Source organism: Mycotypha africana (assembly GCF_025528875.1).
Source record: "Mycotypha africana strain NRRL 2978 chromosome Unknown BDF20scaffold_2, whole genome shotgun sequence".
In the NCBI taxonomy this organism is placed as follows: domain Eukaryota; kingdom Fungi; phylum Mucoromycota; class Mucoromycetes; order Mucorales; family Mycotyphaceae; genus Mycotypha; species Mycotypha africana.
Window position 1 is genome coordinate 2,574,647 of NW_026515726.1, and position 27,599 is coordinate 2,602,245.

Consider the following 27,599-nt stretch of genomic DNA (forward strand, 5'->3'; position numbering starts at 1 on the left):
AGAGTGTAAAGTTTGCCGTACCTCTGAAGTATTTTTGCCAATTAAGTCATCGTAAATGCGTTCGGACCCAGAATTTTTGCTCTCAATTCAGTTATCAAATTAGGATTTCAAGTCAGCAACGAAGAGGGATTTTCTGTTGTAGAATGCTTCCTATTAGAGCGTTCCTAGAGAATTTAGTACGTTTAAACAAGGATTTTTTTATTATACAATTTTTAAACCCAATGGGCACATAGATAAACTACATATCAGAAATTGCCCGGGGCAGCTCGAGAATAGAGCGATGCATAGAGTCGGTCAGGGTGCCGTGGTGGGCGAAAAAGCATACTATCTAAATGGGGGGAAGGGGGAAGGGGCTAAACTAATCATTATAATTGGTAGGCTAAGACTTTGGGCGCGGTTCGGGATCTTGCTTAATTAAGCCTGGGCGGGCACCGCAATTATTCATAACTTGTTTAAACACCAACACCGACCGGGAACCACCTTGATAGCGGCATTAAAAAACCCTAGGAAGCAGAGAGAAAGGGATCAAAGCTGAAATATATCAGCGGCGTACAGGAATCGACCAACAATCGTTGGTTTTGGAAGCCAAGGCGTTAACCACTCCACCGGGGGCTGAGCCCCCTAGAGAATTTAGTACAGTTTTTCGATTTGATACATATCGTCGGCTTGTTTCAATCTATCAGCCAAACGGAACCAAAAATATTCAAACTCATTGTGATATGTGACCGTGCATTGTACGTTTCCAACTCAGTTGCAAAATTTTTTTCGCTGAAAAAAGGTATAAAAAGGCATCAAAAGTAGACAAAGGGATGTGTTTCTTTAGTGACCGTACTCTACAGGATCTGTATTCAGTACGTTTCAATTCTACGTTTTCTAAACTAGATACAATACCAAAGTTAGTCGATGATTGTTAGTAGACCTTCTTTTGAGTGAAGTGTGGCAATTGCCGGCTCTCTGAGTGGCTTTTGTCAGTTGATGATCTCGCCTGTCTTCTATTCCAGAGACATGGCAAGGAAGGAGCTACAAGTCTGATAACTTACACTTTTTTTTATACTCTTTATCATTATAATGAACGCAAATGAAAAAACCATAGATTGTTCTGGATATTATGCTAAATCTTCATATCAACTTATTTCAATATAGTGTGCCTTTCTCATCAATTCTTCCACTTCCTTACAGGAGGGTAGATTTTGTTGAAATTGCAATATCTTACTTAATGTTTACGTCTAAATAAACTGTTCATTTTCTCCCCCGTTCTCAAACAGTATTAAAAATTGTTACCATGCAGAAGAGCATGTAGTACTAGTTTCTTGCTAAAAATAAAGGATCCTGTACGTTTTTTGAACCTTCGCTCATTCTGAAAAAGATCGATAGAGAAGGATGATGACTATGCGAGCAGCATAAGCAGCTCATTAAGAAAACTCACGGCGCAGTTCTTTTGGAATTTCCGAAAGGCGATCCATCGTTTCTACATCCCGTTGACATCATGTATCAATTGCTGATCGTTGGACTATAACCGTTCCTCGACTTTGTTATAAGTCTGCTATGTACATTTATTTGGCACTTCATTTTCCAAGCCACTAAACTTTTGAAAGCCAATCACATTTAAATACAGAAAATTTTTTGAAGGGAAACAATATTAAGAATCACGAAGCCACAGGCAAAGTTATTGCTCCCCCTCTTTCCCCATTCGACATGCAACTCTTCGTTAAGTCTCTTGCCGGTAACACTCTCGCCTTCGAGGTTGCCCCTACCACCTCCGTTGAAAATGTTAAGGCTATGATTGCTGCTCGTGAAGGTAACTTATCAGTCTGATAGATAATTGCGTGAAGAAAGCTATCTGTTCTCGACGATGCTATCCTGTCAGTGTAACTGAAGTCAGCATCATTTCAACGAACAATTTTTAAAGTTCGAAAAAAGCCATACATACAACCTTTCTGTGTAGCTTTGTCGAGAGCATGATTGTTTTGTCAGTTTGAGCGCGCTAGCACATTATATGTTTATGGTCATAGCTGACTAGAATTTCTTTGGCCCTTTTTATTGCTCTTCTTTGATTAGGTATTGATGCTGATGCTCAATGTCTCTCCTTCGCTGGTAAGTCTCTCCAAAACTCTGAAGCTCTTGCCCTCTACGGTGTCCAAGACAACTCCACTCTTAACCTTAACATCGAACTCCTCGGTGGTGGTAAGAAGAGAAAGAAGAAGACCTACACTACCCCCAAGAAGATCAAGCACAAGCGTACCAAGGTCAAGTTGGCTATCCTTAAGTACTACAAGGTTGATGAATCCGGTAAGATCACTCGTCTCCGTCGTGAATGTCCTAATGCCACCTGTGGTGCTGGTGTCTTCATGGCCAAGCATCAAGACCGTCAATACTGTGGCAAGTGTCACTTGACTTACGTTTTCCAAAAGGTAAGGATATAAGAAACTGATGTATAAATTGCCTTTTTGAGAGGTCTTTTAGAGTGTTTCTAACATTTATTGCCCTCATTGAAATAGGAACAACAAGCCTAAGTCTGATGTAGAATGATAGGTTAAGCATTTTGCATTTTGTCTTGTACTTTATTTAGTTGTCATTCAGAAAACAATAAATTCTTGAACAATATTTGAATTTATCCATTAGATTTATTAAACTCTTTCTTGTTGAAAGTTGATAATTACGTATGTATGTATAAGCATCGATTATATGCTCAATTGCATGGCTATCAAAGATAATTGAAAAAGGGTAATTGAGAGGTCTCGTTTTTGAACAAGTTTTTTACGGAGCAATCACCGCATTGTTGCTCCATAGCTCTTTAATTCGTTGTGGTGTAGTTTCGGGGCATGTAATCGCCTATTATATGGAGTCTTGCATCAAGGCGTACCACAGAATAAATACAATCACATAGGTACTCCTATATACATTGTTCTCTGTTCTTTGACAATTCTAAAAGTCTTTAGGGTTAGTAATGACAAAGGGTAAGTCACCACAATAGAACTTCCCGTTTGAACTACACAGCTTTAGCACTGCGTATCTGTTCTGAAATTGAAATTGATCAGCCGTTCTCCGGTCACCCGTCATCGAGAATTCGAGAAATTTCGTGATGGATTTTCTTTATATAAGCGACCTACCTGCAATATCCGATACTTCGAACATACTTTTTTGTCTCTCTTTTCAACCGCTATAAAAAATACAGCATGTCTGACGATAATAAGCAATTAGCTTTGAACGAAAAAGAACTCGGTAACCAAGCTTATAAGAAGCGCGACTTCGAAACTGCCCTTAGCCATTATGATAAGGCGTATGAATTGGATAACACAAATATCACCTTTTTAACCAATAAAGCAGGTATGCTTTTCAGAAACGGGCAATTACATCGTTGCATAGCTTAATGTTGTGTGGGGATTTATTCATACGCAAACCGTTGACTCACGTAAACATTGTATATAAATATGTAGCTGTTCTTTTCGAACAAGAAAAGTTCGAAGACTGTATCAAGGTCTGTGAAGATGCCATTGAACGCGGTCGCGAATTGAGATGTGACTTTAAGTTAATTGCAAGGTAAGTGACATGCACCTTTGAGCCTGAGATATGATAATTTTTCTAAACCTTCTCTAATTGAATGATTTCAATAGAGCTCTTCAGCGTATTGGTAACGCTTATGTTAAATTGGATAACTTGGATGATGCCATCAAATATTATGGTAAATCTTTGACCGAACATCGTACACCTGAAACTCTTCAAAAACTACGTGACACCGAAAAGTTAAAGAAAGAAAAGGAGAAAGCTGCTTATTACAACCCTGAACTTGCTGATAAAGCTCGTGAAGAGGGTAATGCTCTCTTTAAGGAAGGCAAATGGTAAGTATACGATATACAATTGGTGTTGAGTTCAGAAACAGATAAGTTGCGTTTTTGAAGGAAGTTACTTAATATTGTTTCTCGTCTTTGAATCTGTTTCTTTTTAGGCCTGAAGCTGTCGAAAGATATACTGAATCAATCAAACGTAACGATAAGGATGTGCGACCTTATTCCAACCGTGCTGCCTGTTACTTGAAGCTAATGGCTGTTCATGAAGCTGAAAAGGATGCTGACAAGTGTATTGAACTCGACCCTACCTTCGGTAAGTATTTTTGGTTAAAGCATTAAAATAGATATTCGGAGGAGAAAGAGAACAATTCAAACTGATTATACATATTTTAGTCCGTGGTTATATTCGTAAGGCTGCTGTTCAACTCATCAAGAGAGAATATCAAGAATCCATCGATACACTCAAGCTTGCTCAAGAGCATGACAAGGAAGGAAAAGCTAGTCGTGAGATTCAACAACAAATGATGAAGGCTTATACTGCTATGAACCCTATGGGTAACGCTAATGAATCAGCTGAGGAAACATTAAAGAGAGCAGCACAAGATCCTGAAGTTCAACGTATTCTTGCTGATCCTGTCATGCAACAAATTCTTCAACAAATGCAAGCTGATCCCGCAGCTGCCCAAGAACACCTAAAGAACCCTCAAGTAGCTAATAACATCCGTAAATTGATGAATGCCGGTATCATTCGTATGGCCTAAAGGTTTAGTGCTATATAAGAAACAATATAACACTTTTCTTTTTTTTTTTTTTTTGTATTTTGACATATAAAAATTATTCAAGTTATATCTTTTTCATTTTACCTCTGTAATTTTCTTTTCTTTTATTCACTTTTAATGTATTAAAATATATGAAGGCGAAATTTGGATATTGTGCTTACAAAATCACATTCTTAGGGATTTAATGATGGCATACTAATGAGTGAGTTGGAGTAACAGTAATAGTTACAGATTGCAAAACTGGGCATACCGTTCTATGTATAGCAGTTTTACGATAACCCATCCAACACCTCTTTGAGTGCTCGGTGCCATGAAGGCGCTTGCTCCAAAACCGCAAGTCGCTTTTCACAAATTTCTTTCAACTTTTTCATACACTTTTCTGCTAACTCCTTTTCATCCTCATTCCCATACATTGTAGATGAGCTAGCTGCTGTTTTTGTCATCGTTTTTAAACCAGGTATACTTGTTACATTCCTTGTCGCAGGGTGCCAACGAAGATAATACCACACCACTTGATGAAGTATATCACCAAGATCCTTTGCAGATACAAATGGGAATACTTGATTTATCTTGACTAGCGATTCAGGTAAAACCTGAACAATCCATATCGTATTTGTTAGTGAACACATATAATACGCATATATGAGCAAGACCATTCAAATAGTACTTACAGGTTCCAATAGCAATAAGAGCCGTGTTGTTTCTTCAAGTTGAGTAGCAAATCGAAGTGTTGTGGGAATGGTAACAACTTCTCTCATATACCAAAAAACGATGAGATAGATCAATATGCTGCGTACGATTTCATTGGTAGGAAACTGATGTAGAAGCTGTTCGTTTGCCGATTCGCGTATTGCATTTGTATATTTTTCGAAAATGAGAAACAAAACAGGATGATCTTTGAAAGCACTTCCAATTGTTATATCGCATTGGTAAGGTATATTGTGAGGTAACACGTCGTCATACGTGTCCAAAGGTATCGAATTCGGTTCCCATTTTCGGCATAAGTAAGACAAAATGTGAACAACTACTTGCATAAAGCCATCTTAATTACGCGATATAATTAGTTAGCATGAGCATACGTTAAACTGGCTTGAAGTTGTAATGAAAATGAGCTTACCACAAGTTGTAGTTGGCAAATATTTTGAGAAATAGAAAAGACTGGCTGTCCTCTCAATATTATCCACATAAATCTTATCTCTGATAGTCAAAAAACCTTGATTTTCTACTTCTTCTTGGCTGAGACAGTTAATGCTTGTGACAAATTGAGGCGGCTTCGTCATGATGAATGAGTTTGGTTGTCGAGTTTGTTGTTTATATGCATCAACTTGTGCTCCAGTTGCTTGCATTCTATTCAATAAACTTATTTTTTCCTGTTGTATCGCGTTGATATCTGATTTAGGAAACACTTCCAGCGCGCCATCCAATATGCTGTCGATAGCAACAGTTAAAATGCTCTTAACCAGCTCTATGTTTTCAGCGCAATGTGTAACTGATGAAGAATAGTAAGAAAAAGAGAAAATGATAAGTCCATTTGAAATTTTTTACAAAAAGATTTCGTATCATTGATTTTACTTAATCGTTGCTGTTCTTCAAGCACATAAAGCTCACCCTTTTCTTCCTGTGGCTGTCCACATTGGACATATCGACCTTTCAAATTTCTAAACCAAGCATCAACAAAGAGTTTTGCAATAGTTTGCAAATCATCCTTATTGGTAATAGGCAGCCAAAATTTGGAATTTGTCAAAACACGATATCCCACGGCACGACATTCCATGGACGGATGATTCAAGAAGAGTAGAGTCACTTGGCGCCAATGAGTCGTCATATATGAATGAAAAGCTTGAAAGCCTGCTGTTGGTTCATTGGGTGCGGTAGAATCATGCTCAAATAATAAAGCCAAGTTCCCCAGAATCTTTTCGACATTCACAGCCCCTTCGCTATCAGCTATGTGCATTGCAATTGCCCTGGAAAATATGTTATCGAGAACAATTCTGTCGAGAGAATAAAAAAGGCATTCAAGGAATAAATCATTGCAATACGTAAAGCACTGTTTAGTTACATCACCTACTGAACTTACTGGAAAATGCCTGGCCATTTAGCCTCTGTCGAGGTTAAGAGCTCCAAAATCAGATATCTTGCTCCCATAAACGATTTGCTTTCTGATCTATCCAATTGAGTAATCAATTGAGCAAACATATCGATCGCCGTATCTTTTACAACTTCATCCTTTAAAATGACCAACTGCAACAAAAATAAGGGAATCTTTAAATCGTCTACACCTCGTAATGTTTGCTGTTGTCCATTTCTCGTCGTTTTTTTTTGATTCTCTTTTGAGCAAAGTAGCGATAGAGCCCATTGAATCAAATCAATAGATGGCTGCTTCAAATCCAGTTGTTCGAACGAAGGCTTTAGAGTATCTATGATGGATCTATCACCAGTGGGCACCAGGTGCGTTAAATCTAATCGAGGGTCGTGAGCTAAAGTGTCCAACATGACAGCCACATCTACAGCATGCTTCATAATAAGGCCATGGGGATCAAAAGCAATCTTAGATAGCCATGTAGGAAAGAGATCAGCTACCGTTTCTGCTTTGTCGCTTGAAGTGCGTACGAGTGAGTATCTGTTAACTTTTTCATATAGAAAAATGGTACCCGCTGTATCCTCCTTTATCAATTGTCTGAATAGCAATGGCCAAGACTCTGCGTAGAGTAAAAGAAACAAAAGCAAAGATTAGGAGCAGCATTGAAGACTTAAGATTACGTTATAATGAATTTTCAAATGGCTCTAACCTTCCATAAGTAATGGGGATGATTTTGATAGGGTTAATATATAGCCTAAGGTGTATTTTTCTATTTCTATTATTGAGAAGGTATGTTATTAGGATTGTTTAAACAAAATAATTCAAGAAACATCTTCAAGCTAACCTGTTGACAATGGTTTATTCTGGTTCACCACAGATAGATATTGATCAACTACGTTAACAATAGAGTTTTGTAGTACTCGCTTAAGCATCGGATCTTGATGATTCATCATATGGGTAAATAGTTGATTGCTGGTATAAACAATATTTCTTTGATCATTGTTCGTTATGCTAAAATCAGAGGTATTGTTAATGGCCGATACGAAAGAATAAAAAGCGATGATAGTATAGATCGTAACCGATTACCTTGTACTCAGGTATTGGTTGCCGTAGGAGGCGAAACCTAAAATCAAGTATTCATGGATGCGACGGACTACTATCTCTGGCAATTTTTCACCTATCAAACATAACAGCCAAACCATACTCAGAACTTCATTTTTGATGAGCTATACAGAGACATGAAGGGCGAATTAAAAAAAGAAAACTATGGTGGATACGAGCTGCACAGTCGGTAATTTGATTGACGAACGCTGAAGCTTACATTGAACAAAGTATCAAGTGAGCTTTTAGCGAATTAATTAGTTAAAAGTATATTTTAACGGAAAACCGCTCAGTTCGAAAACTATACCTTGATTTGTTAACAGCTTCTTCAAATACTACTATATCCTTCATCAAATTTATCAATGCCTGATTCACAGGATCTGTCATTTCTATTGAAAAAGTGGCGCAAGAAAGGTAAAAGAGAAAGTTGAAGAGAAAAACAACCTGTTACTTATATGATACAAAAGGTAACAAGCAGTTATCATTATATTATTATTTACGTAAAGCTGTGGCTTTCCTGGCTTTTAATGTGTTATAAATCCACTGTGGACCAAGAGGAAAGCATCATCACCGTTAAAGGAAGAAAACAAAAGACTAATAAGTAAATATCGCAATACTGATAGTGATCTCTTTCTGCTTTTTTTTTTTTGTTTTTTGTTTTTGCCGTCCTCCCATACAGTCATCAATCTTTCGCCATCAGTTGACATATAACACTTTAATTTGCGAATACTAAGAATAAGAGGTTTTCCGTCTGCATTTATCTCAGTGGTAAGTTTACAAGACACAATGGCATTGGTTAGCTTTATAAGTTCTTGCTCAGAACAATGGATCAGAGTCATGATTTTGAAGAGAGAGCAGTCTAAAGAACTACTTGATCGTTGCTCAAGATCTACAGAAAAGGCCTCTTCTAACCTTCTGCATAATTCTGCGTGCTTTTTGTATGAATGTGTGCAATAAAAAAAAAAAAATTGCGCGTCACTTCTTTTGACAGGCTGCTCCTTCCTAGACTAAATTCTCTTTTTCTTCAACTTATTCTCCATTTGGTTTTCTTTTTTTTCCTTTGGCTCTTTTTTTTTTTTCTGAACAACGAAAGCAAAAATGGCAGATTCAGGAAACAAACAAGCTCCTTCATATCAACAATGTAAATCTAGACATAATTCGGATTAAAAATAAGAGGGTTTTATTTCATTTGCATATTTGCGATATATTGCAATATATGCGACGATATATTGAAGGCAGTAAGATGATATCTGTCCGCAGAAGGATGGATTATCTATCTATTGTTCTTTCATTATATATGTATATATATTCTGGTTCTGGATTTCCTGACATTTTTTTATTCATAAAAAGATGATGAGCAACAATATTACAATAATCCAGCTGCCGGAGCTAACCCAGCAGAGGGGACAGCAGCAACATCAGGCGCTACTGATGTCAACGCAGCGACTTCTGCAGGCTATAATTACGATTACCAAAATTACTACAACTACTATGGGCAAGGCTACAATTATGACCAACAACAACAGCAGCAGCAACCGTCTTCTTCATCGGCCTACGATCGAACTTACGATAGACAAGATCGGGGAGGTTATGACAGGCAAGATCGCGGTGGGTACGATAGACAAGATCGTAGTAGCAGTGGTTATGATAGCAGAGGTCCTTCAAGATATGGCGGAGGTGGTGGCAGCGGTAGTCGAGGACCAAGAATTAATGAAAATGGTAAACAATTTACTACTTTCTCGTTTGTTAGCAACCAAAAAAAAAGAAAAAAAAAAAAAAAAAAGAAAAAAAAAATATATGTGAATAAAGAAAAGGAAAAAACTGAACTTTGACTTTAAAATTATAGGTATGCATACTATGGATGATACCATCTATATCACTAATCTTCCACAAGACGTCACCGAAGAGAAACTAGCAGAACATTTTGGTACGATTGGTATTATTAAGACAGACAAAAAGTTGAGAAAACCCAAGATTTGGATTTATTATGACAAAGCGACTAGTCTTCCCAAGGGTGATGGTAATACTCGCGGAAATCAGTGACTTGGAACAGTGACAAGTTAAAGAGCAAGGTCAACTCACAAAAGTGGTCTGTTTTGTTTTAGCTACATTGACATACGATGACCCACCTACAGCTGATGCCGCTATTGAATGGTTTGGCGGAAAAGAGTTTATGGGCAATATTATTCAAGTCTCTAAAGCTGAAAGAAAGATGAATACTTCATGTAAGTCAAATTATTCTTTTATTTTTTATTTTTTTGTCCCCTTTCTAGATGAATAGATATTCGATGCTGAGTCTCTTTTTGTATATACCTTTATAGTTAACGATCGTCGCGGTGGTAGAGGCGGTGGCCGTGGTGGTGGAAGAGGCGGATATCGCGATTACCCCAGTCGCAACGACAGCGATAGATATAGCGGTGGTAGAGGAGACAACAACGAAAGAGACTTTAACAATGACAGCTCTTCCATTGGAGGACGAGGGGGTGGAAGCCGATACGGTGGTGATAGAGGTGGTGGTAATGGTGGTGGTCGAGAGGGCGATTGGATTTGTTCTAGGTTAGAGATTTCCTATAATATTGTGAATGCTGCACATCACTTACACTTTTTTTTTTTGTCAAAAATAGCTGTGGGGTAAATAATTTCTCAAGAAGGGAAGAATGCTTCAAATGTCGCACCAAGAAAGGACCATCTTCATCCGCATCATCTTCTGGTGGACCCACGAGAGAAAGAGGCGGTTACCGCGACGGCGCTGGTGGCGGTGGTCGATATAATGACGATCGTAGAGGAGGTGGAAGAACTCACTCCAGCAATTATGGAAGAGACGCGAACAGATATGACAGACGAGAGCGACCTTATTAATTTACATTACTTTATTAGGAGTACTTAATAAAGAACATTTTGACCAAGTTTTCTCCTCTGATGTTATTTGAAAAGGGAGATGAAACGAGCTATGATATAATGATTTTCGTGTAATAAAATATATGACTGCAAGTAAATGACTTGTATTTGTTTTACGATCTCTGTTTCGAATCCACAGGATAGGATCTTACGCTCTTTTATAGCACATACATATTACATTTTTATATGCAAATATATTGTGCATATTACAGAAAGGAGTGGTAGAAAAAAGAAAAACGCGTGTGCCGTTGATTTTATCTGTTTTACAAAATAATTTTGTAGAGCTTGCCAAGACTGCAGCTAATAAAGAAACTCTACTGGTATAATTACATGTTGTGTGTAAATCGAGTACAACACGAAAGATTGCATTGCTAGTCTGTAACACTATGTAACAGTTATGTGTATACATGATGTACTGGCCAAAATTTTTTTAAAAAAAAAGCCCCAAATAAAAGAAACGCATAATTCATCCGAAGACCCTTTTTCTTCCTGACATTTTATACTATGCAAATTGGTAAAATAATAGAATTAGATAATGTGCAGCAGTTAGTACATACCTAATAATTTTTCTTACAAATAAACATCTAAGCATATGATTTAAATTAATTCTGTTCTCTACAGATGATTGACACCCCTGATACCTACTATTTTGTATGCCGAATTAACTTGATCCGATTCTTATCAAACAGCCCTGTTGAAAATGTTTTTGGCAATAGACTACAAGATGGCCATATAAGAAACATTTAAAATAACAACTGATTGGTTACAAATTGCAATCATCACTACATATGCAATAATACTATTTCGGGGACGCTCATCTATTGGTTTGCCACACCCACTATTGCCATTGTCGCGCGCGCGAACCACGAGATTTTGGATAAAGTTAAAGGAGAGAAAGCAGTAGTTAGAGACCCCCTTTCTCTGTTCAAGAAAGCCTACTTTTTCTACCCCTATGTGTAGTGCCATGCTTAAGGGAAAAGAAACGTGGCTTCTACTTATTATTTTTGATTCTTTACATTTTACTCTTCTCTACAGAGAAGCATGTATTATAGCTAGACTACGACTTATCAAGCTACGAAAAAAAAAAAAGTTTCAAATTAGGAGCGAAATTTCATTGTTTGATTGGTGAAGTCAGGTGTTTCTGAAAAATATCTTTTTTTTTTTTTTTTGTACATATAAAGTTAAGCTTCCCCTACTGTGATAATAGGCTGAACGAGTTAAAAACGACATTTGAAATGTTGTGTGAATGATTGTGTGCGTGTGTGTGTGTGTGTGTGTGTGTGTGTGTGTATCCAACAAGCACTTGTTCACGATAAATTTCATCCACGCCCCCCACCCCCTCCCCTTCCCTTCTTTTTTTTTTTTTTTTACTTTTCGAGATCCCCTTTTTAACTACTTTCTTTTTTGATCTTCTTTTTCTTTGTTCTTAACACATTTAAAACGATTTTTTCTTTTATAAATTGGCTGTAAAAGTCAATCATTTGAACGAGTAGAGAAAGAAAAAAAAAACGGTAGTCGTCTGTCATCATATTACAACAATAAAAAAAAAAGTAGTCATAAAGCATCCAAAGACCTATCTTTTCTCTTGTCTCTCCTCTTCCTCTCCTCTTTCCTCGCATCTTCACACTCTATCTGGTTCTTTCTCTTTTTCTTCTTTCCTTCTCTCCTCTTTTTTAAGGAATATTCGAACCATCTCTTCTCTACAACTATAAAGCTTCTTTTTTCCTCTATTCTTTCTTTCATCGTCAGCCTCCAATGTCGTCCATTCAATATCAATATCGCCAACAGCCTACTACTACCACCACCAACACTACTACTACTACTACTTTTCAACCATATAAAGAAAAGATACCTTCATTAAGTAATAACAGGATGGCTTACGTTGATGCGCTCATAGGTTGGTAGCAAGGCACGAATAAGACTACACTCGTCCGCTGTATATCGCTTCATACTTATCATAGAATTTATATTTTAGATGCAAATGCCCAAGTCATTGAATCCATTTGGGATATCGTTTACTCCCAAAAGCCATCCAGCAACTTCAGTAACAACATGGTGGTGCCTCTACGAACATTTATTCAAGAAGTCTTGAAAAGATCACGAACAACTTACTCAACCTTGCAAACAGCTTTGTATTATATCTTTCGCTCTCGACAAGAAATCAGATTGAATTTAACAAGAATTCATCAGAATGGATCCAGTGTTTTAGCCACCGAGGACGCCTATATTAGTTGTGGAAGACGGATGTTCCTGGCGAGTCTAATTACTGCTTCCAAGTTTGTCCAAGACAAAACTTATCGTAACTCTGCGTGGGCCAAGATTGCTGGCTTACCTGTCATGGAAGTAAATGTATCGGAAAGAATCTTTTTAAAGCTTATCGATTACAACTTGTACATCGCTCAACCTACATTTGAGCAATGGTATCAGTCATTACACAAGCATGTGGAAGCCAAAACCATGCTGCAGCATCCAACATCCATCACAGAGATTTTGAATAGTTCTCTGACAACATTAACAACGCCTACGACAATGCCCTTACCATCTCACTTGCTCACGTCCTCAACATTACAACAAGTCACTTTTAACAGCACTTCATTTGCCACTACTATCACACCTCCACATACACCTCCACCTACATTACCTTTACCCTCGTTATCAGCATCTACTAAAAACAACATAGTTTTGCCTTCACCTTCTATTTTTTTACTGCCTCAATATTATCAGCAACAGCGCCAACAGCCACACTATGTATGTCCTCACCAAACTCATCAAAGAAAGAAAAGAAAGACGAATAATGATTGCAGCAATTTTAGTAACGTCCCATCTTTACCAAGCTCCAGTGATTCAACTCCTATGCAGACGCCTTCTCCAATCAGCAATGATATTTATTCAACTGGCAAAAAAAGAAAATACAGTGCCAATATTTTTTGCGAAAATTCTTTGGCCACCGGTTACAACATTATCAGTCATGTTAGACAACAAACTATAATGAAAAGAGATCTTATGTAATCATAACCCATTCAATCTCCATTTTATACACAATACTCTCCTTTAGATACCTCTTTTTTCTTTTTTCTTATAAATGTAAGCACACTCTATATATTTATCTATATTTATCCAAATTCGGCCTTTTATCTTTTAGCTTATGAAAATTATTCTATTATTTATATATACAAAATATACCACATCTATTTATATGTCCTTTTTTTTTCGCCCATGTTTCCTTCTATAGTGTAACTGTACAAAGGATTTATGATTTCAAATGGAAAAGAAAAAAATGAAAACTGAATTGAAAAAATCAACATATTGTTTTCGTAAGACGAACATGTTCATGAGTGCATAATTTTGCTCATCAAAAGAGCTTACCATCGTAGCAGTAGCTGAAAAACATTGACTTCATTCAAATACGCAAAAAGCAAAGTCAGAAATTGGTTGACTTTACAGCATTTGACGGGTTTTGTTATGGATAGGCGAATCATTAAGCATAAAGCACAACAAAACATGAATCAGATTGCATACTCAAGCATATCAAGTCTCGAATAGAATGAGTCAGTCAATGATGTTTATTATTGAGAGAAAAAGACAATGAATAGCGACTGATCGTTTATTATTTGTGTTAGCCAATTTGCATTGATCAAAATATTCACTGTCATTCAGACTATATACCTTTTGGTTTTTGAACCAAAATTGCTCATTAGGATTAAGCTCAGGAGTATCAAGCAGGAGATAAACATATTTATACTCTCTTGCTGTAATCATAGCGTCTATTGCATCGATAGTATGGATGGGTGAGTTGTCCATTACCATATTATATCTTTTTATTTCAGAAACGCAACCCATTTCATCCATCGTTTTCTGGTGAAAGTAAACAATAACTTGTGTCAGTGCCTATAGGTCCTTTTTTTCCCCCCGTTTTACGGTTATCCTTATGAAGAACACTTTTGCGAGGTTCTAAGCTTCATTGACTCGACATACTTTGCTGAAATAGCACTTACGACTGTAGATGTTGCTCTGCTACCGGATATGTTACGATAGCCAGTTTGCCCTTTTAGACTGTCTCATGTATCAAAACCCAATTTTCATCGAGAAAAAGCGTCGATTTCAATCTGTTTTACTCCACTCTTAAACCATGCTACGGTCGGCGATTTTAATTGAATCATTTCTTGCTGTTGCGCGACGTGTTTTCGAAAGAAAAAGGTTACATCCATCTTACAGGAAGTTTCTAACACAAGCTGGGGTTTTTTTTTATTAACAACAAGCTCTACTTCAAATATCAAGCCTGATAAATAAACCAGCACTATATTCGCAAGTACTATCAAAACCACTGCATCTGCTACAAAGTCAGAGAGCAAGCATTGAAAGAAAACCATTTTAAATAAACTAATACTTCAAGATACTAATTTACAAAACATTTCATTTATTGATTGATTCATACAGATGCAAAGAGTTGAAACTTCTTTCAGTTCTCAAAATAAGTATAAACTTATAAAGATGAACAGGACCAACCGCGAGGAGGTAGTAAGTTCATTTAATCCCGAAAAGAAAAATTAACTGTTGCCGACGTCCATTTAAAGTTGATTGGCAAAAACGACTGTGGTGCGAAGGAGCGGTTGATCAAGTCTCCCATGAACTGAAGTAAACTAGACGACTCAGATTTTCTGTCACGGGTAAACTGTTTGCATCTGAAGATAGGTTAAAGTCAATTCCCTTTTTTTTTTGCTTGTTTGTGGCACGCAGAATGGTACCGCCATTCAAAACTCTTAGCAAATGATTAACATTCAAAATTGAGAAGAAGTTTCTGCTAAGATTTCGAAGCTGCATTCCAACAATTGTCTACCATATCAGATACGCCAATTATACCTTGAAAAACAATTCAGTAACAAAAACAAAAGGAACTGTTGACTGTACTGAAAAGAGCTTTTTTCTTGAACTGCTTGAATTGGCTTGCTGAAAAATCTAGTACGTGCTGAGCTGTCATCTGATTGGCGGGTCAATAAGGTCGGATTATTTTTTTGTTTTTCTGAATTTTTTAAAGTACACAACAAAGCAACCCTTCAACTCCTTTTTCTCCATAATTCTCTTTTCTGCACATTTTTATTTCTTTTTTGTCAAAGCATTCTTTCATCAACTCTATTCTATCTGTATATTTGCATTCTTTTCCTATCTTTCCTTTTCTTTCCAATTCCTATATGTCAGCATCAACTGATTGATCTTTTTCTATTTAACTAATCATTTCTGAAATATGGCAAAATTTGGCTCACAAAATGTACGTCATCGAACAACATCTTGGAGACGTATCGTTTGGGTCGTTTATGCTAAACTTTGTACATTATTTATACCTGATAAACTATTAATATACCTATCAAATGGACGCCTTGCAACTAAAGGTAAATTATCTGTTGAGCACAAACATGCACCATTGTCGTACATTGTACACACATGCACACTTTGGATTTGAACACTTACGTTCATACTTGTCAAATCCCTATAGCAAGACGTGAAGCATGGAGAGAGAAAATAGCTTTGTTCTTGTCCTATCTACTTATAGGTACAGCATTTTGCCTTTGGCTAGAAGTCATTACTGTCTTCTTTTGCGATGTCCCACCTACATTCAACTACAAAGATATCTACAACAATCATTCACACTATTCTTCTATCAACGGCGACGTCGTGGATTGGCGGAAATTGGGAAACAAAACAGAGATGACAGAACAAGTGAACTTGTATCCGCACTATGATTTATCAGCCATGTTTCCTCAGTTTATGGTTCTACAGCGACCTGAAGATCAACTCTTTTACAACAACAGAATCGTCGATGAATGCATCAATGGAAATAATCGTAGAACAGAAGCTGATAATTGGTTAAAACACAAGTTGGCAACTGATCCAGGATATGTGTTTGAGCATGACAAGTTGGTCAGTTGTCCATTTCCTTATCAAAGAAATTTGACAGGCTCACCTTGTTTCTATTCATTGATTGCACAACATGAGTACGCTAGGCGACCTAAGAAAGGAGGTAAAGGAAATAGCGATAATTGTTAAGAGACCACAAAGGGGGTGGAGGGCTTTGTTTTAGGCAGAGCAGATAGCTAACTTACTATAAACTATTCCTTTTACTTCATAGCCCTTAAATTTGATGTAGACGCCATCTATGCCAACTTTTCATCTTTACCTCACAACGGCAAACCAGGCAAAGGATTTGTGATATTGGATGGACAAGTGTTGGACGTCACCGACTACCTGGATTCAGCCACTAACATCGTTCGTGTTGCTAAAGGTGTCTATTCACGCTCTTTCGCTCTCGACCGCTTATTCTTACCTCTCGATCTCACCATTCTATTATTCGTACATTTGGGAGAAGATATCAGTGATAAGTTTTACGCCAGCATAGAGAATGCAGATAGCTACAAAGAATGCTTAATCACCTTATTTCAGCACGGTGTGATTGAAGGAGGAGAGGACGTTGGATGTGCAAGGATCAATATGGGATTGTGGATTACTATGGGCTGTTTTCTGATCTATTTTCTGCTTAAAATGAATTTGGCGAATCTCTCCAGACTGAAATGGTTACGGCATATTCTACATAAATCAGTACCGACGAATCAACCGATCCTTATAGACGATAGCAATAGCCATGGACACGATGAGAAGATATCCTCGCAAAAACAACAGCTTAGAAAAAGGCGAACCAAGTTGGAAGACGGCAAGTTCATGTCTTCGTCCATAGCAACGTTTGCATCTATACCTACCACTCCTGCTACTGTGACGGCATCGACAACACCCTGTACAGATCATAGTCATAGTCACATGAGTAGGATGGACACTAAAAGCAACAGCAATAGCAGTAGTAACAGTATCATTTCTACTACGCGATTTTTATACCCTTTAACACTCCTATTTATACCTTGTTTTGCCGAATCATCCGAGGCAATCAAACAAACGTTTGACTCACTCGCTCGTACCAGCTATCCCGACGCTTGCAAACTGCTTTTTTTCGTCTGCGACGGTACTGCTAAAAGCGATACCGATTCCAAAGAAACATATCTCTGCATTTTAGACAGCTTAGGTTACAGTTCCACTGAAGACCCCGATCCACGTGCTTATGTCTCGTTAGGCCAAGGCACTCGCAAAATCAATTACGCAAAAGTCTATGCCGGATTCTACGAATCAGGTCGTAACCGAGTACCCTTCATGATGGTTGTCAAAGTAGGCTCACCGAGCGAGGCATTATCCACAACTCGGATCCCCGGTAACAGGGGTAAACGCGATTCTATGGTTCTCCTTTTGGGCTTTTTAGAACGCTGCCTGAATTTAGCCTATAACCGCATTACACCGTTGGAATTTGAATTGTTCAATTTATGTTACAACGTTCTTAGTATCGATCCCAGAGATATCAAGTATATGCTGGTGACAGATGCTGATATTCAAGTCCAAGATGACGTGGTGTTCAAATTGGTCTCACGTTTAGAGGCAGATAGGAAAATTTTAGCCATCAATGGACATATTCGTCCCGCCAATCCTGAAGAAAATCTTGTCACTATGCTACAAATTGTTCCTTTGTACATGACATTTTTTGCAGGTTTAGCCTACGAGGCTTGTTTAGGTTGTGTGACCAGTATCAATGGAGGATTTGTGATGTATCGTATTTGGTCTGAAGCATCTTCCAGCGCTTCAAATTCGAAAGGAGAAGTCTATAAAGCGACAACTGATACTGTGACTGCCCTTTATCACCATCAAAGGCCAAATAACAGCCTATTAAGTGATGCATCGAGTACTCAAGACACGGAATTCGAAGGGGATATCAAGCTAAGAAATGTGGAATTACAGCAACCATTTAGAGATGAACAGCACCTACATTTACAACCTGATATTAGTAATTCGAATAGAAAGCCCAAAGTAAGTGATGAAATAATTACTCCCAGGAGTCTTAATTCGGACAATGATCGTGATATTGAAGAAGGAGATGACGACGATAACACAAGTTGTGACGATAACGACACAACAACCACCATGAATACCACAGCAACCACATTCCACCATAAATCTATTTACCGTCGGCGTAAACGTAACAATAGTAGCCGAAACATCAATGCATCTCACCATCATCATGGCCAGATAAAACAATCAGAGGACGCCACCTCGACAACATTTTCCTCATTAAAACCCAACAGAAACATTATACCCTGCTGTATTAAACCCACTGTTCTTCGCGGCTTTGCTGCACCACGTCCCAACACCATGCACATGGAAAATATCTTGCTATTAGGTGAGGAACAGTATTTCGGGCTCGTTCTTCTACGCTCACATCCAGGTCATCGTATCGCATTCGAACCTGAAGCGATTGCCTATGCCACTATTCCATCCAACTTTTTCGCTCTCCAAGCTTTGCAACTTCGTAATATTCGCGTTACTTTCCATACACAAATTGAATTCCACCATATCTCTAAACATCTTGGCTTTATGTATTGGCTCGTGTCTATTACCAAGATTCTCGACATGATATTTTCAATGCCGTTCATTGTCTATCTATACACCATCTACATTCGATATTTCCACTCCAAAGACTTGGCTTACGCCATTATTGCTGGTTCATTCACGTGTTTGGTGGCCTTGCATATTTTCTACTTTTTGATTCGACGTCAGTTTAAATATGTATTGTGGTTCATTCTTTATGGGTTGTTTTCCGTGCCTATCTTTAACGTCTATTTTCCATTGCTAGCAGTATGGTGCACTGACTATGCAAACCGTTGGTATGATGTTTGGCCAACCGACACCACCACCACTACTACTAGCACTACTGACACCACTAGCACTGTTAATACTACTGCACTCTCAACAGGTAGAAAACGAAATCATCGTCATACACAACGCGGTCGGCTTCATGGTATTTTGATGGATGACTTTATAGATAGAGACGATGCATATATAGAAGAGGAAGAATTAGAAGCGGAAGAGAATATTATGCGTATGCGTTTAGCTGATTTTGAAGTCCTTGAAGCTGCAAAAACTGCACAGAAGGAAAAGGAGCAGCAAGAATTGTTAGATGCTAAGTTCAGTGGTTTTACAGGCTATGTTAGTAGCGCAGCAGCAGCAGCAAACAACAATGGGCACACAAGTCGACCCTCTTGGTCTTCCTCTTTAAGGTTAGATTCACCTGCTTCGTTCGTATCTACGCCGCCTTTGGTTCAAATCCGTGATGCGGGTAAATTGAAAAAGACAGGTGGAGATGGGCATTCTCGTCTTGCTTCAGACGATGATGCCAACCGCTACATTTTGCAGCAACCGAATAATAGTGGCACCAATAATAGCAGTGGCAGCGGCCTTGGTAGCAAACACCAACAGAAATCATCTATTGTATCTTTGGAAACACTTTCAAACCCCTTCGCCTCTAATTTGGATGACCCTTTTGATGATGCCTATGGTGTTTCGAACATTTACTCACGTCAGCACAGACCTACCCAATCCCAATCTTCCTATTATAGCCGCACCTCAATGACAGATTATCCATATTACACTCATGATTTGTTTGTACCAGAACAACAGCAAACGGAACATTATCCTCCTCCTTCTATACAAGTGTCAGCTTCAAATTTAACCTCAAACACGCCTACACCACCCCCGCTACCAGCATCAGCACCGCCTGTACCTATATCCTCGTCTTCTGTGCAAACCTCTCAATCACAGCCTTATTCTTTATATCAGCAACAGCAGCCCATCAAGCATCGCATCAGATCTTGTTCATCATCTTCCCCTTCCATACATTCTTCGACAATACGTCAACCTCCCCTTGCATACCCAACATTTTCAGCATCCACATCATCTACTTTGTACCATCTTCATCATCATCATCATCATATCTCCGAAAGATCACCCACTATTGTATCAGAAACTGTACAACAAAAGATACAACAACAGCAACAGCAACGAGAAAGCATGGACGATAATGATTCCATCCTTTCAATGAACCACTCCTTATCAAGTTTCTCCATTATAAGCTTGGAGCGAAACGATGCAACCGATAGCGCTAGTACCCATGAGGATACACGAATGGCTATGTCGCCACCTCGTCATCATCACTTTATGCATAATGCTGCAGGTGCTGCTCATACTGTTATGACTACTATGGACAATGATGAAGATGAATCTGAAGGAAGAAGTGCACCTGTACATTCTAGAATCCTTTCTAAACAATGATAACCCATTTATATCATATTCCTTTCTTCCTTCAGCTTTCCTTTGGATAGTTTTGGCTGTTTATTTGATGTATATTTCTGCTTTTGTTTTTAATTACTTTTTTTTTTCTTGTGCTTTGTATAACTTTGCCCATTTTAGTCTTCATTCATCATGTATATAATTTCGCACAGTTTTCATTCAATGCTTAGAATTAATTGATTAAAGCTCCATAGACGCATTCACTTTCTAGAACAAAGTTAAATACTACTGTCTTTTTAACGACGAAAAAAAAAAGTTCAGTCAAATATTTTATTTGAGTGCTATTATATACAATGCTTTAGAATTATTATTATGACAAAAGACGAAAGACATGAAAGGTACAAATTTTTTTTAATCTAGTAACTTCTACCGAACAACATGAAATGTTTAGCATCATGATCACAAGCAACACACTTAGTCACACCAGGAACAATAGGATTCTCAGTAGGTTGTTCGAATGGTTTACAAAGAGACTTGGCACCCATGGAAGGAGCGCGTTCGTCTTCTTCTTCACCTTCAGTAGCGACCTTAGCAGAACGCTCCTTAATGTCATCTTCACACTCAGTACGATCACACCAAGGGACCAAGAGCAACTTCTTCTTGTTCAAATTGGGACAGAAATCTTCCCACTTCTCAACACGAACAATATTTTCTTGCATCTTCTTGGTAGCTCTTTCGAGCATATCACGTTGAATGGTATCCAAAGTTTCCTTGACACTTTGCTCCAAGTTATCAAGAGGAACAGAGAAACGAACACCAGTATCACGGCGAACCAAAGTAGCTTGTTGTTTTTGAAGATCTTTAGGACCCAATTCAAGACGAAGAGGAACACCACGCATTTCCCAGTGATTAAATTTGAAACCAGGGGTATAGTTTTCACGCAAGTCAGCCTTGCTCTTAATACCAGCCTTCTTAAGACGAGAGGCAACTTCTTGACAGGCATCGAAAATCTTATCAGATTCTTCTTTGGTCGTCTTGACAGTCAGACCACAAGGAACAATGACAGTTTGAATGAGTGCCACACGAGGAGGAAGGACCAAACCCTTATCATCACCGTGTGTCATGACCAAGACACCAATGGTACGGGTAGAAAGACCCCAAGAATTCTGCCAGACGTGAATCTTCTTGGCTTCTTCATTAGCAGTAGCAGGGGCATTAGGATCTTCAACAGTGATATTGAACATCTTGGAGAAGTTTTGACCGAGACAGTGAGAAGTACCACCTTGAATAGCACGACCCGTAGCAGGAATATAGCCTTCTACAGTTGTGGTATAATAGCCACCAGCAAATTTTTCTTTCTCAGACTTAACACCCTTAACAACAGGCAAAGCCAACAAATCGTTGTACACTTGAGCATAGAGATCCAAAATTTGCTTCACTTCCTTATCAGCATCTTCTAAGGTCAAGTGAGCAGTGTGACCTTCTTGCCAAAGGAATTCACGAGTACGGAGGAAAGGTTGAGGATTCTTGAATTCCCAACGGACAACAGAACACCATTGGTTGATACGGAAAGGCAAATCACGGTGAGAACGGATCCATTTGGCAAAATAAGGGTACATGACGGTTTCAGAGGTAGGACGAATAGCAATAGGTTCTTCAAGATCACTGCTACCAGCCTTGGTAACCCAGGCAACTTCAGGGGCGAAACCTTCAATATGATCCTTTTCGCGTTGTAAAACACGGTTGGAGACAAACATAGGAAAGTAAGTGTCTTCAACACCCATTTCAGTGATAGCTTCATCAAAGAAATTGGTGATTTCCTTCCAAATGTTGTAGGCTAAAGGACGAAGAATATAACAGCCAGATACATCATAGTATTCCAACATCTCACTCTTGGTCAAGACTTGTTGATACCATTTAGGGAAATCACCATCTTTGGTACAACCAAGACCCATCTGATTGAATTCTTCAGTGGCAGCAGAAGAAGCAGCTAAAGAGCACAGATAGAGTATGAAAATAGGGGAAGAAAAAAAAAAAAGATTAACTCATCTACTAATTTTTTAACGCCATACTATATGGTGAGTAAAGCTCTCTCTCCATCCTATTTTACCTTCCTTCTTAGCAGCAGCCTTAACAGGCTTCTTAGCACCATCATTGGCGGGAGGCTTAGCAGCAGCCAAAGCCTTAAAATCAATTTCAACAGGTTCTTTGTTCAATGATTCAAAATACTTCTTCAGTTCATCCACGGTAACAAAGATGGATTTATCCGATGTCGAAGGGTGGAAAGCCAACTTCTTTTCGTTAGGAAGCGCCAAAAGTGCGCTGTCAACAACAAGATGAACCAAATCAAGTTCTTTGACATTGCTCAAAACGAAAGGAGAAACGGCCTCTTTGGTGATGCTGAATGTTTCCTTAAGCAAATCTTCATTGGCAAAACGACAGTCCTTCAAAGACAACTTCTTACCAAGAGCAGTGGCATTCACCTCGGTAGAATCCAAAGCAACAACAACAACTGGCGTAGGAGTAGCAGTTTTGGCGGTTTTAGGCTTAAGAATCAAGGTTTTAGTGATTTCGAATGCGACATCGTTGGTGTCCTTAAGAGCTTCAGCCCAGGCTTTGTTATCATTGACAGAATCATGAGAAACAACCTTGGGACTTATTTGAAGTTGAGCAAGTCGCTCTAACACTGCTTGAGATGAAGTTGCCATTGCTTCTCGTCGATAAAAAGGCTTTTTTCGTAAACCAAAAAAAAAGGGGTTTATTTTTCCATCACCTCAAAAGGTATATTTCAAAAAAAAAAAAAATTGATTTTTTTTTTTTCTGTGCGGAGATTAAATTGCTTTGGACCTGTCAAAGATCGGGTTGATCTGGGAAAAAAGAGCAATCCTGATGGTACCTTTTATTGATGGATCATGATTCCAGTCGCAAAAATAATGACTTTAAGACTTATCAACGCAGTGTGTTGCTTTGATGAGTTAATATCAAGCCTCCTTCGTATTTGAACGAGTCTGCTATTATTACTATTGAAGAACAGTTAGCATTAAAATGAATGATTGGTCAATATACACTCAGCTTTACTGGAAAGGCACCATTCTTTAAACATTTTTGATGAATGCCTCTATTTTTTGCAAGTGCATATTTTTTATACAATACTTTGTGGTAAACGAATGTATGTAAAATGGCGAATCGAGAAACAGTTGCTGTCAGCATACAGTAGATAAAGTGGCAAAATAATAACCAACTAAATATAGGTCGCTCTTAGAGCATTTTATGTATAGAATGGCTTTTTTTTTTGTATTAAAAGAGCAACAATACGATCTCGAACTATTAAAAAAAGGGCGATCAAAATGATTACTATATGAAAAAAAACTTGTTGAGTGGAGTACATAGAGATAGTTTCAATTTACATAATTGGTAAAAAAAAGGCTGCTGTTACCGTTGTAAGAATATGTAGTATTAAAGGTCATATATTATTTAACGTACTTTTATGTATTCTTCTTAAGAATACAGTTACGAACATAATTTTTCTTTGCTTTTCGTACTTTCCTTCATATTCACTGGTTAAATAGTAAAGATTGAAATGAACTAAGGGTCTAATAACTAGAGATAATGGGAGACATATCAGAAGGAGTGGAAGCAGAAACAACACATTTCTTGCTAGTTGGTTGCATCTCTTGCAGCTAAAGCAGCGCGCCATTGTTTTGATCTCAAACGCGAATATCTCAAACCACAAGCATTACACAGACTGCATGGATAGGTTAGAAAGAAAAATTAGTGAATACTCGATAATAGTAGAGGACAGAGATTAAGAGGAGGAAAGGAAAGAAAATAAAAGAAACCAACATAGCTTACGTTTTATGTCCATCCGGCCCACGTCGCCATTCAGGACTTTGGCTCGTCAAACATCTAGTGCAAACTTTAACAGGCTCTCCGCTCATTCTGTTATTGAACGCCTGTCGTTTGTTTCCGTAGAGTTTCCTTCGTTCAGCTGAGAAGTTAGGAAACAACTGATCGCACACCTCCATTCGTGGTAAACAGTGCTGCTGGTGTTGCTGGTGATGGTGAGTTTGACGGTGATATGAATCAACAGAGGAGGAAGATGTTGCCTCTTCGTCTTGATTTAATGAACTATAAGCATTGTCGTTTTGGTGCAAGTGAGGAAGCTGAATGGACTTTTGACCTGTGGATCGGCTTACAAGATTATCATCTTCACGAGTTCTATTTCCAACACTGCGGTAGATTGCAGCATTCACTTTATCCTAATATTGATTGTGCATGAATTAGTACTAGGCCGATTCATCATATATTTTTTTTAATGAAAAAATGTTACATTGATATTATAATCGGTGCTTGCTTTGGTAAGTGGATTACTTAATAGAATGTGGGTAGAAATAGGTAATAATTGATGTTCTTTGTTTGCTTTAGAACTTTTATCGGCACGTCCGTTTTCGCGAGACAGACCATTCAATGGTGGTAAAGATATTTGGTTTGGTTGCCGTATTAAATGTAGTTGTGCATGTGATGAACTTATTCTTCTTTCTGAGGCGGATTTATCGAGTGGAGTAATTTGGATTGTTTCGAATATGATGCTTCCATAAGGTATCAAAATTTTATGAAAGTTATACATCTTATTGAATAGCTCAACATTGACACTTGCATAAAAATGGCGAGTACATGAAATGTCTTTGTTTTTGGTATATGTTGAACTTTCGAATGGTGCTGTAATCAGCTTGCAATTGCTATTGTAAGATGAGCTTCTGAATTCCTCAACAGCAATATCCTTTGATATCAATTTGATCATATCGAGTAATGAATCATCTGGGTTGGAAGAGTTAGTATCCAGCCAAGAGAGGGCTACATTTTGTGCAAGTTGATCTGTAATTTGAAAAAATCTTTTTGGTAGCTTTAAGTCGTTATTCCTACGGCTCAGATCACTTCTTGCCATCCTCTTGACCATTTCGACTGCTTGAATCATGTTCAGTGTATCCTACGATCAGATTGATATGCAATTATTTTGGTATTTGTTGCAGTAAGTTTTGTTTGTATAAAATATTTACCTGGTTTGCAAAGTTGCTATGGGAATATTCATCATCTCCACGAGCTATCTTTTCATTCATGCACAATGGCCCAAAATCTGATGCAAACAGAGATTTTAAGTCTGACGTTGCTTGTTTCAAGAAGATTGTTGTCCTTAATAGTTCTACAACATGGTCGCTTGCATTTACCTATATTATGGAAGAATGCCAAGACTAACTCGTGTGTTGCTGAGTAGATAACAATGTCTACAACAGTCCACATATTGTCTACATTATCAGTCGTATGATCATTGTATGGCTTTGAAACTATCGCCTATATAAAAAATGTTAGTGCAACCACCTTTCAAAACAAACGTTTGATCGATTATATTTTGGTTGTGTATATGTATGTAATCGACAATCTATTGAACTTTAATCTTACTTACTCCTTGATTTGTTTGTGAAGCAGATGGCGGTTCCATACCGGCAGCTCTGCAAGCTATGTTCTCAAGTGAAAGCAAACGACATCTAAAATTTTTTGTTTGAATAATGCAAGCAGAGTTGGGACAAAATGCTGCTATACCCATCTAATCAGATAAATTCGCAAATATACCTGGTAACTGATCCTGCCAAGATCTTTAGGTTCAAAAAGTTCGATAAATCAGATTTTGCAAGTTCGATTTCTGTCGGATGCATGAATTCATATAAAGAGTGATGCAGAAGAATATCTTCTAAGGTTTGGTTGGTATTGAGAATTTTTCTCCTGCCGACGACGGTTGGTATATATAGGAATTCGAGATTATCGAGCGATAATAGGGACCAAAAGCACGTTACTACAGGCATATAGAGATTATGGATTTACTGTAATATAGATATGGTTGTGTAGATAGTTGAGAGACAGTTACAATCTAGAGGGTTTAATGAAGGGAAAAAGAAGGTGTATTAGGAATGCAAGAGACCGGTTCTCAAAACAATAGTTGTTTGTAATATGGAGAGCTTACTTTGAGTTTAAATGTATGACCCTACTATTGTCTGAATGATGGCTTGGGGAAGGCTTATCAGTTATTATTATGATCGAAAGTTCAAAATCACGCACAAGTAAGGTTGAAGATTAAGGTTTGTGCAAAAATGGTAAGGATAATGAATTTTTGGCGTTGTTCAAGTCCCTACGAGAAAAGAAGAGATGATAATCAGATGGTCAGCCGGCGCGGTATTTATATTGAAGCATTGAAGGTATTGGCAACATCAATTGTTACTGGAAGAAAACGTTATGACTTTCGTTTGAATGTAATCAATTCAAAGATGAGTGATCTGTATCAGAAGAAGAGGGTCAGCTTATAAAAAGGGGATTCAAGAAAGAAAACAAAAGAGAAAAGCGGGATGAAGATGAAGTATAAACACATAATGCCTGTAGGCATGCATTATAGTGTCCCTTGATTCCAGGTATTGTAATTTGGCGTGCCAAATCAGAAATATGCGGAATTACTTGTTCAGTTCGAATGCACATTTGTGTAAAGCAAAACATCAACAATTGACGGGATGGTACACTGATGATTCTTTTTAACGGGCTTTTCAGCGCTTCCTTTGTAGATGAAAAAGCTTTGCAATCCAAAGTCTTTAAGAATTCAGAAAAAAGGCTTCCTTTGTAGAGCTCACCTCTGAAGAGCCAAATAAACGCTAAAGCTATGTGTACCTATACACCTGATAGAAATCTGTAATAGACAGTGCTCCTTTGTTCTTTCAGTAGCAGCATATAGAACAATATGCAAATACAGAGAATTCTAGT

The 27,599-nt window shown here is 38.0% G+C and overlaps 8 protein-coding genes across 8 annotated transcripts; 5 read left to right on the top strand and 3 right to left on the bottom strand.

Annotated features, from left to right (window-relative positions):
* Nucleotides 1-1,695: 1,695 nt before the first annotated feature.
* On the top strand, nucleotides 1,696-2,513 carry BDF20DRAFT_910740 (ribosomal protein S27a-domain-containing protein; the record flags this gene model as incomplete). The annotated part of the gene is made up of 3 exons (XM_053083741.1): nucleotides 1,696-1,798; nucleotides 2,059-2,411; nucleotides 2,499-2,513. 3 exons carry the CDS (start codon nucleotides 1,696-1,698, stop codon nucleotides 2,511-2,513), a joined length of 471 nt encoding a protein of 156 aa, XP_052939584.1.
* Nucleotides 2,514-3,022: 509 nt separating this feature from the next.
* Nucleotides 3,023-4,582, top strand: BDF20DRAFT_854519 (uncharacterized protein). Its single transcript, XM_053080188.1, has 5 exons — nucleotides 3,023-3,327; nucleotides 3,438-3,540; nucleotides 3,615-3,839; nucleotides 3,947-4,101; nucleotides 4,182-4,582. The coding sequence occupies exons 1-5, from the start codon at nucleotides 3,177-3,179 to the stop codon at nucleotides 4,547-4,549; spliced, it is 1,002 nt and encodes a 333-aa protein (XP_052939585.1). The 5' UTR covers nucleotides 3,023-3,176; the 3' UTR covers nucleotides 4,550-4,582.
* A 641-nt stretch (nucleotides 4,583-5,223) lies between these two features.
* On the bottom strand, nucleotides 5,224-7,405 carry BDF20DRAFT_815696 (uncharacterized protein; the record flags this gene model as incomplete). Its single annotated transcript, XM_053077108.1, has 6 exons — nucleotides 5,224-5,609; nucleotides 5,685-5,957; nucleotides 6,176-6,558; nucleotides 6,645-6,829; nucleotides 7,013-7,266; nucleotides 7,357-7,405. Coding segments are annotated over 6 exons (1,530 nt in total), but the record flags the coding sequence as incomplete, so codon positions are not given.
* Nucleotides 7,406-8,846: 1,441 nt separating this feature from the next.
* Nucleotides 8,847-10,607, top strand: BDF20DRAFT_833095 (uncharacterized protein; the record flags this gene model as incomplete). The annotated part of the gene is made up of 6 exons (XM_053078606.1): nucleotides 8,847-8,889; nucleotides 9,099-9,467; nucleotides 9,595-9,768; nucleotides 9,854-9,973; nucleotides 10,070-10,304; nucleotides 10,373-10,607. 6 exons carry the CDS (start codon nucleotides 8,847-8,849, stop codon nucleotides 10,605-10,607), a joined length of 1,176 nt encoding a protein of 391 aa, XP_052939587.1.
* A 1,408-nt stretch (nucleotides 10,608-12,015) lies between these two features.
* On the top strand, nucleotides 12,016-13,864 carry BDF20DRAFT_953119 (uncharacterized protein). The gene is made up of 2 exons (XM_053084890.1): nucleotides 12,016-12,543; nucleotides 12,622-13,864. The coding sequence occupies exons 1-2, from the start codon at nucleotides 12,402-12,404 to the stop codon at nucleotides 13,653-13,655; spliced, it is 1,176 nt and encodes a 391-aa protein (XP_052939588.1). The 5' UTR covers nucleotides 12,016-12,401; the 3' UTR covers nucleotides 13,656-13,864.
* A 1,814-nt stretch (nucleotides 13,865-15,678) lies between these two features.
* Nucleotides 15,679-21,027, top strand: BDF20DRAFT_312958 (chitin synthase-domain-containing protein). Its single transcript, XM_053075184.1, has 3 exons — nucleotides 15,679-16,033; nucleotides 16,138-16,662; nucleotides 16,771-21,027. Exons 1-3 carry the CDS (start codon nucleotides 15,889-15,891, stop codon nucleotides 20,838-20,840), a joined length of 4,740 nt encoding a protein of 1,579 aa, XP_052939589.1. The 5' UTR covers nucleotides 15,679-15,888; the 3' UTR covers nucleotides 20,841-21,027.
* A 187-nt stretch (nucleotides 21,028-21,214) lies between these two features.
* Nucleotides 21,215-23,506, bottom strand: BDF20DRAFT_813883 (uncharacterized protein; the record flags this gene model as incomplete). Its single annotated transcript, XM_053076923.1, has 2 exons — nucleotides 21,215-22,764; nucleotides 22,909-23,506. The coding sequence occupies 2 exons, from the start codon at nucleotides 23,504-23,506 to the stop codon at nucleotides 21,215-21,217; spliced, it is 2,148 nt and encodes a 715-aa protein (XP_052939590.1).
* Nucleotides 23,507-24,455: 949 nt separating this feature from the next.
* Nucleotides 24,456-26,656, bottom strand: BDF20DRAFT_833099 (uncharacterized protein; the record flags this gene model as incomplete). The annotated part of the gene is made up of 7 exons (XM_053078607.1): nucleotides 24,456-24,543; nucleotides 24,651-25,057; nucleotides 25,129-25,785; nucleotides 25,856-25,965; nucleotides 26,024-26,147; nucleotides 26,260-26,341; nucleotides 26,427-26,656. The coding sequence occupies 7 exons, from the start codon at nucleotides 26,654-26,656 to the stop codon at nucleotides 24,456-24,458; spliced, it is 1,698 nt and encodes a 565-aa protein (XP_052939591.1).
* Nucleotides 26,657-27,599: the final 943 nt, after the last annotated feature.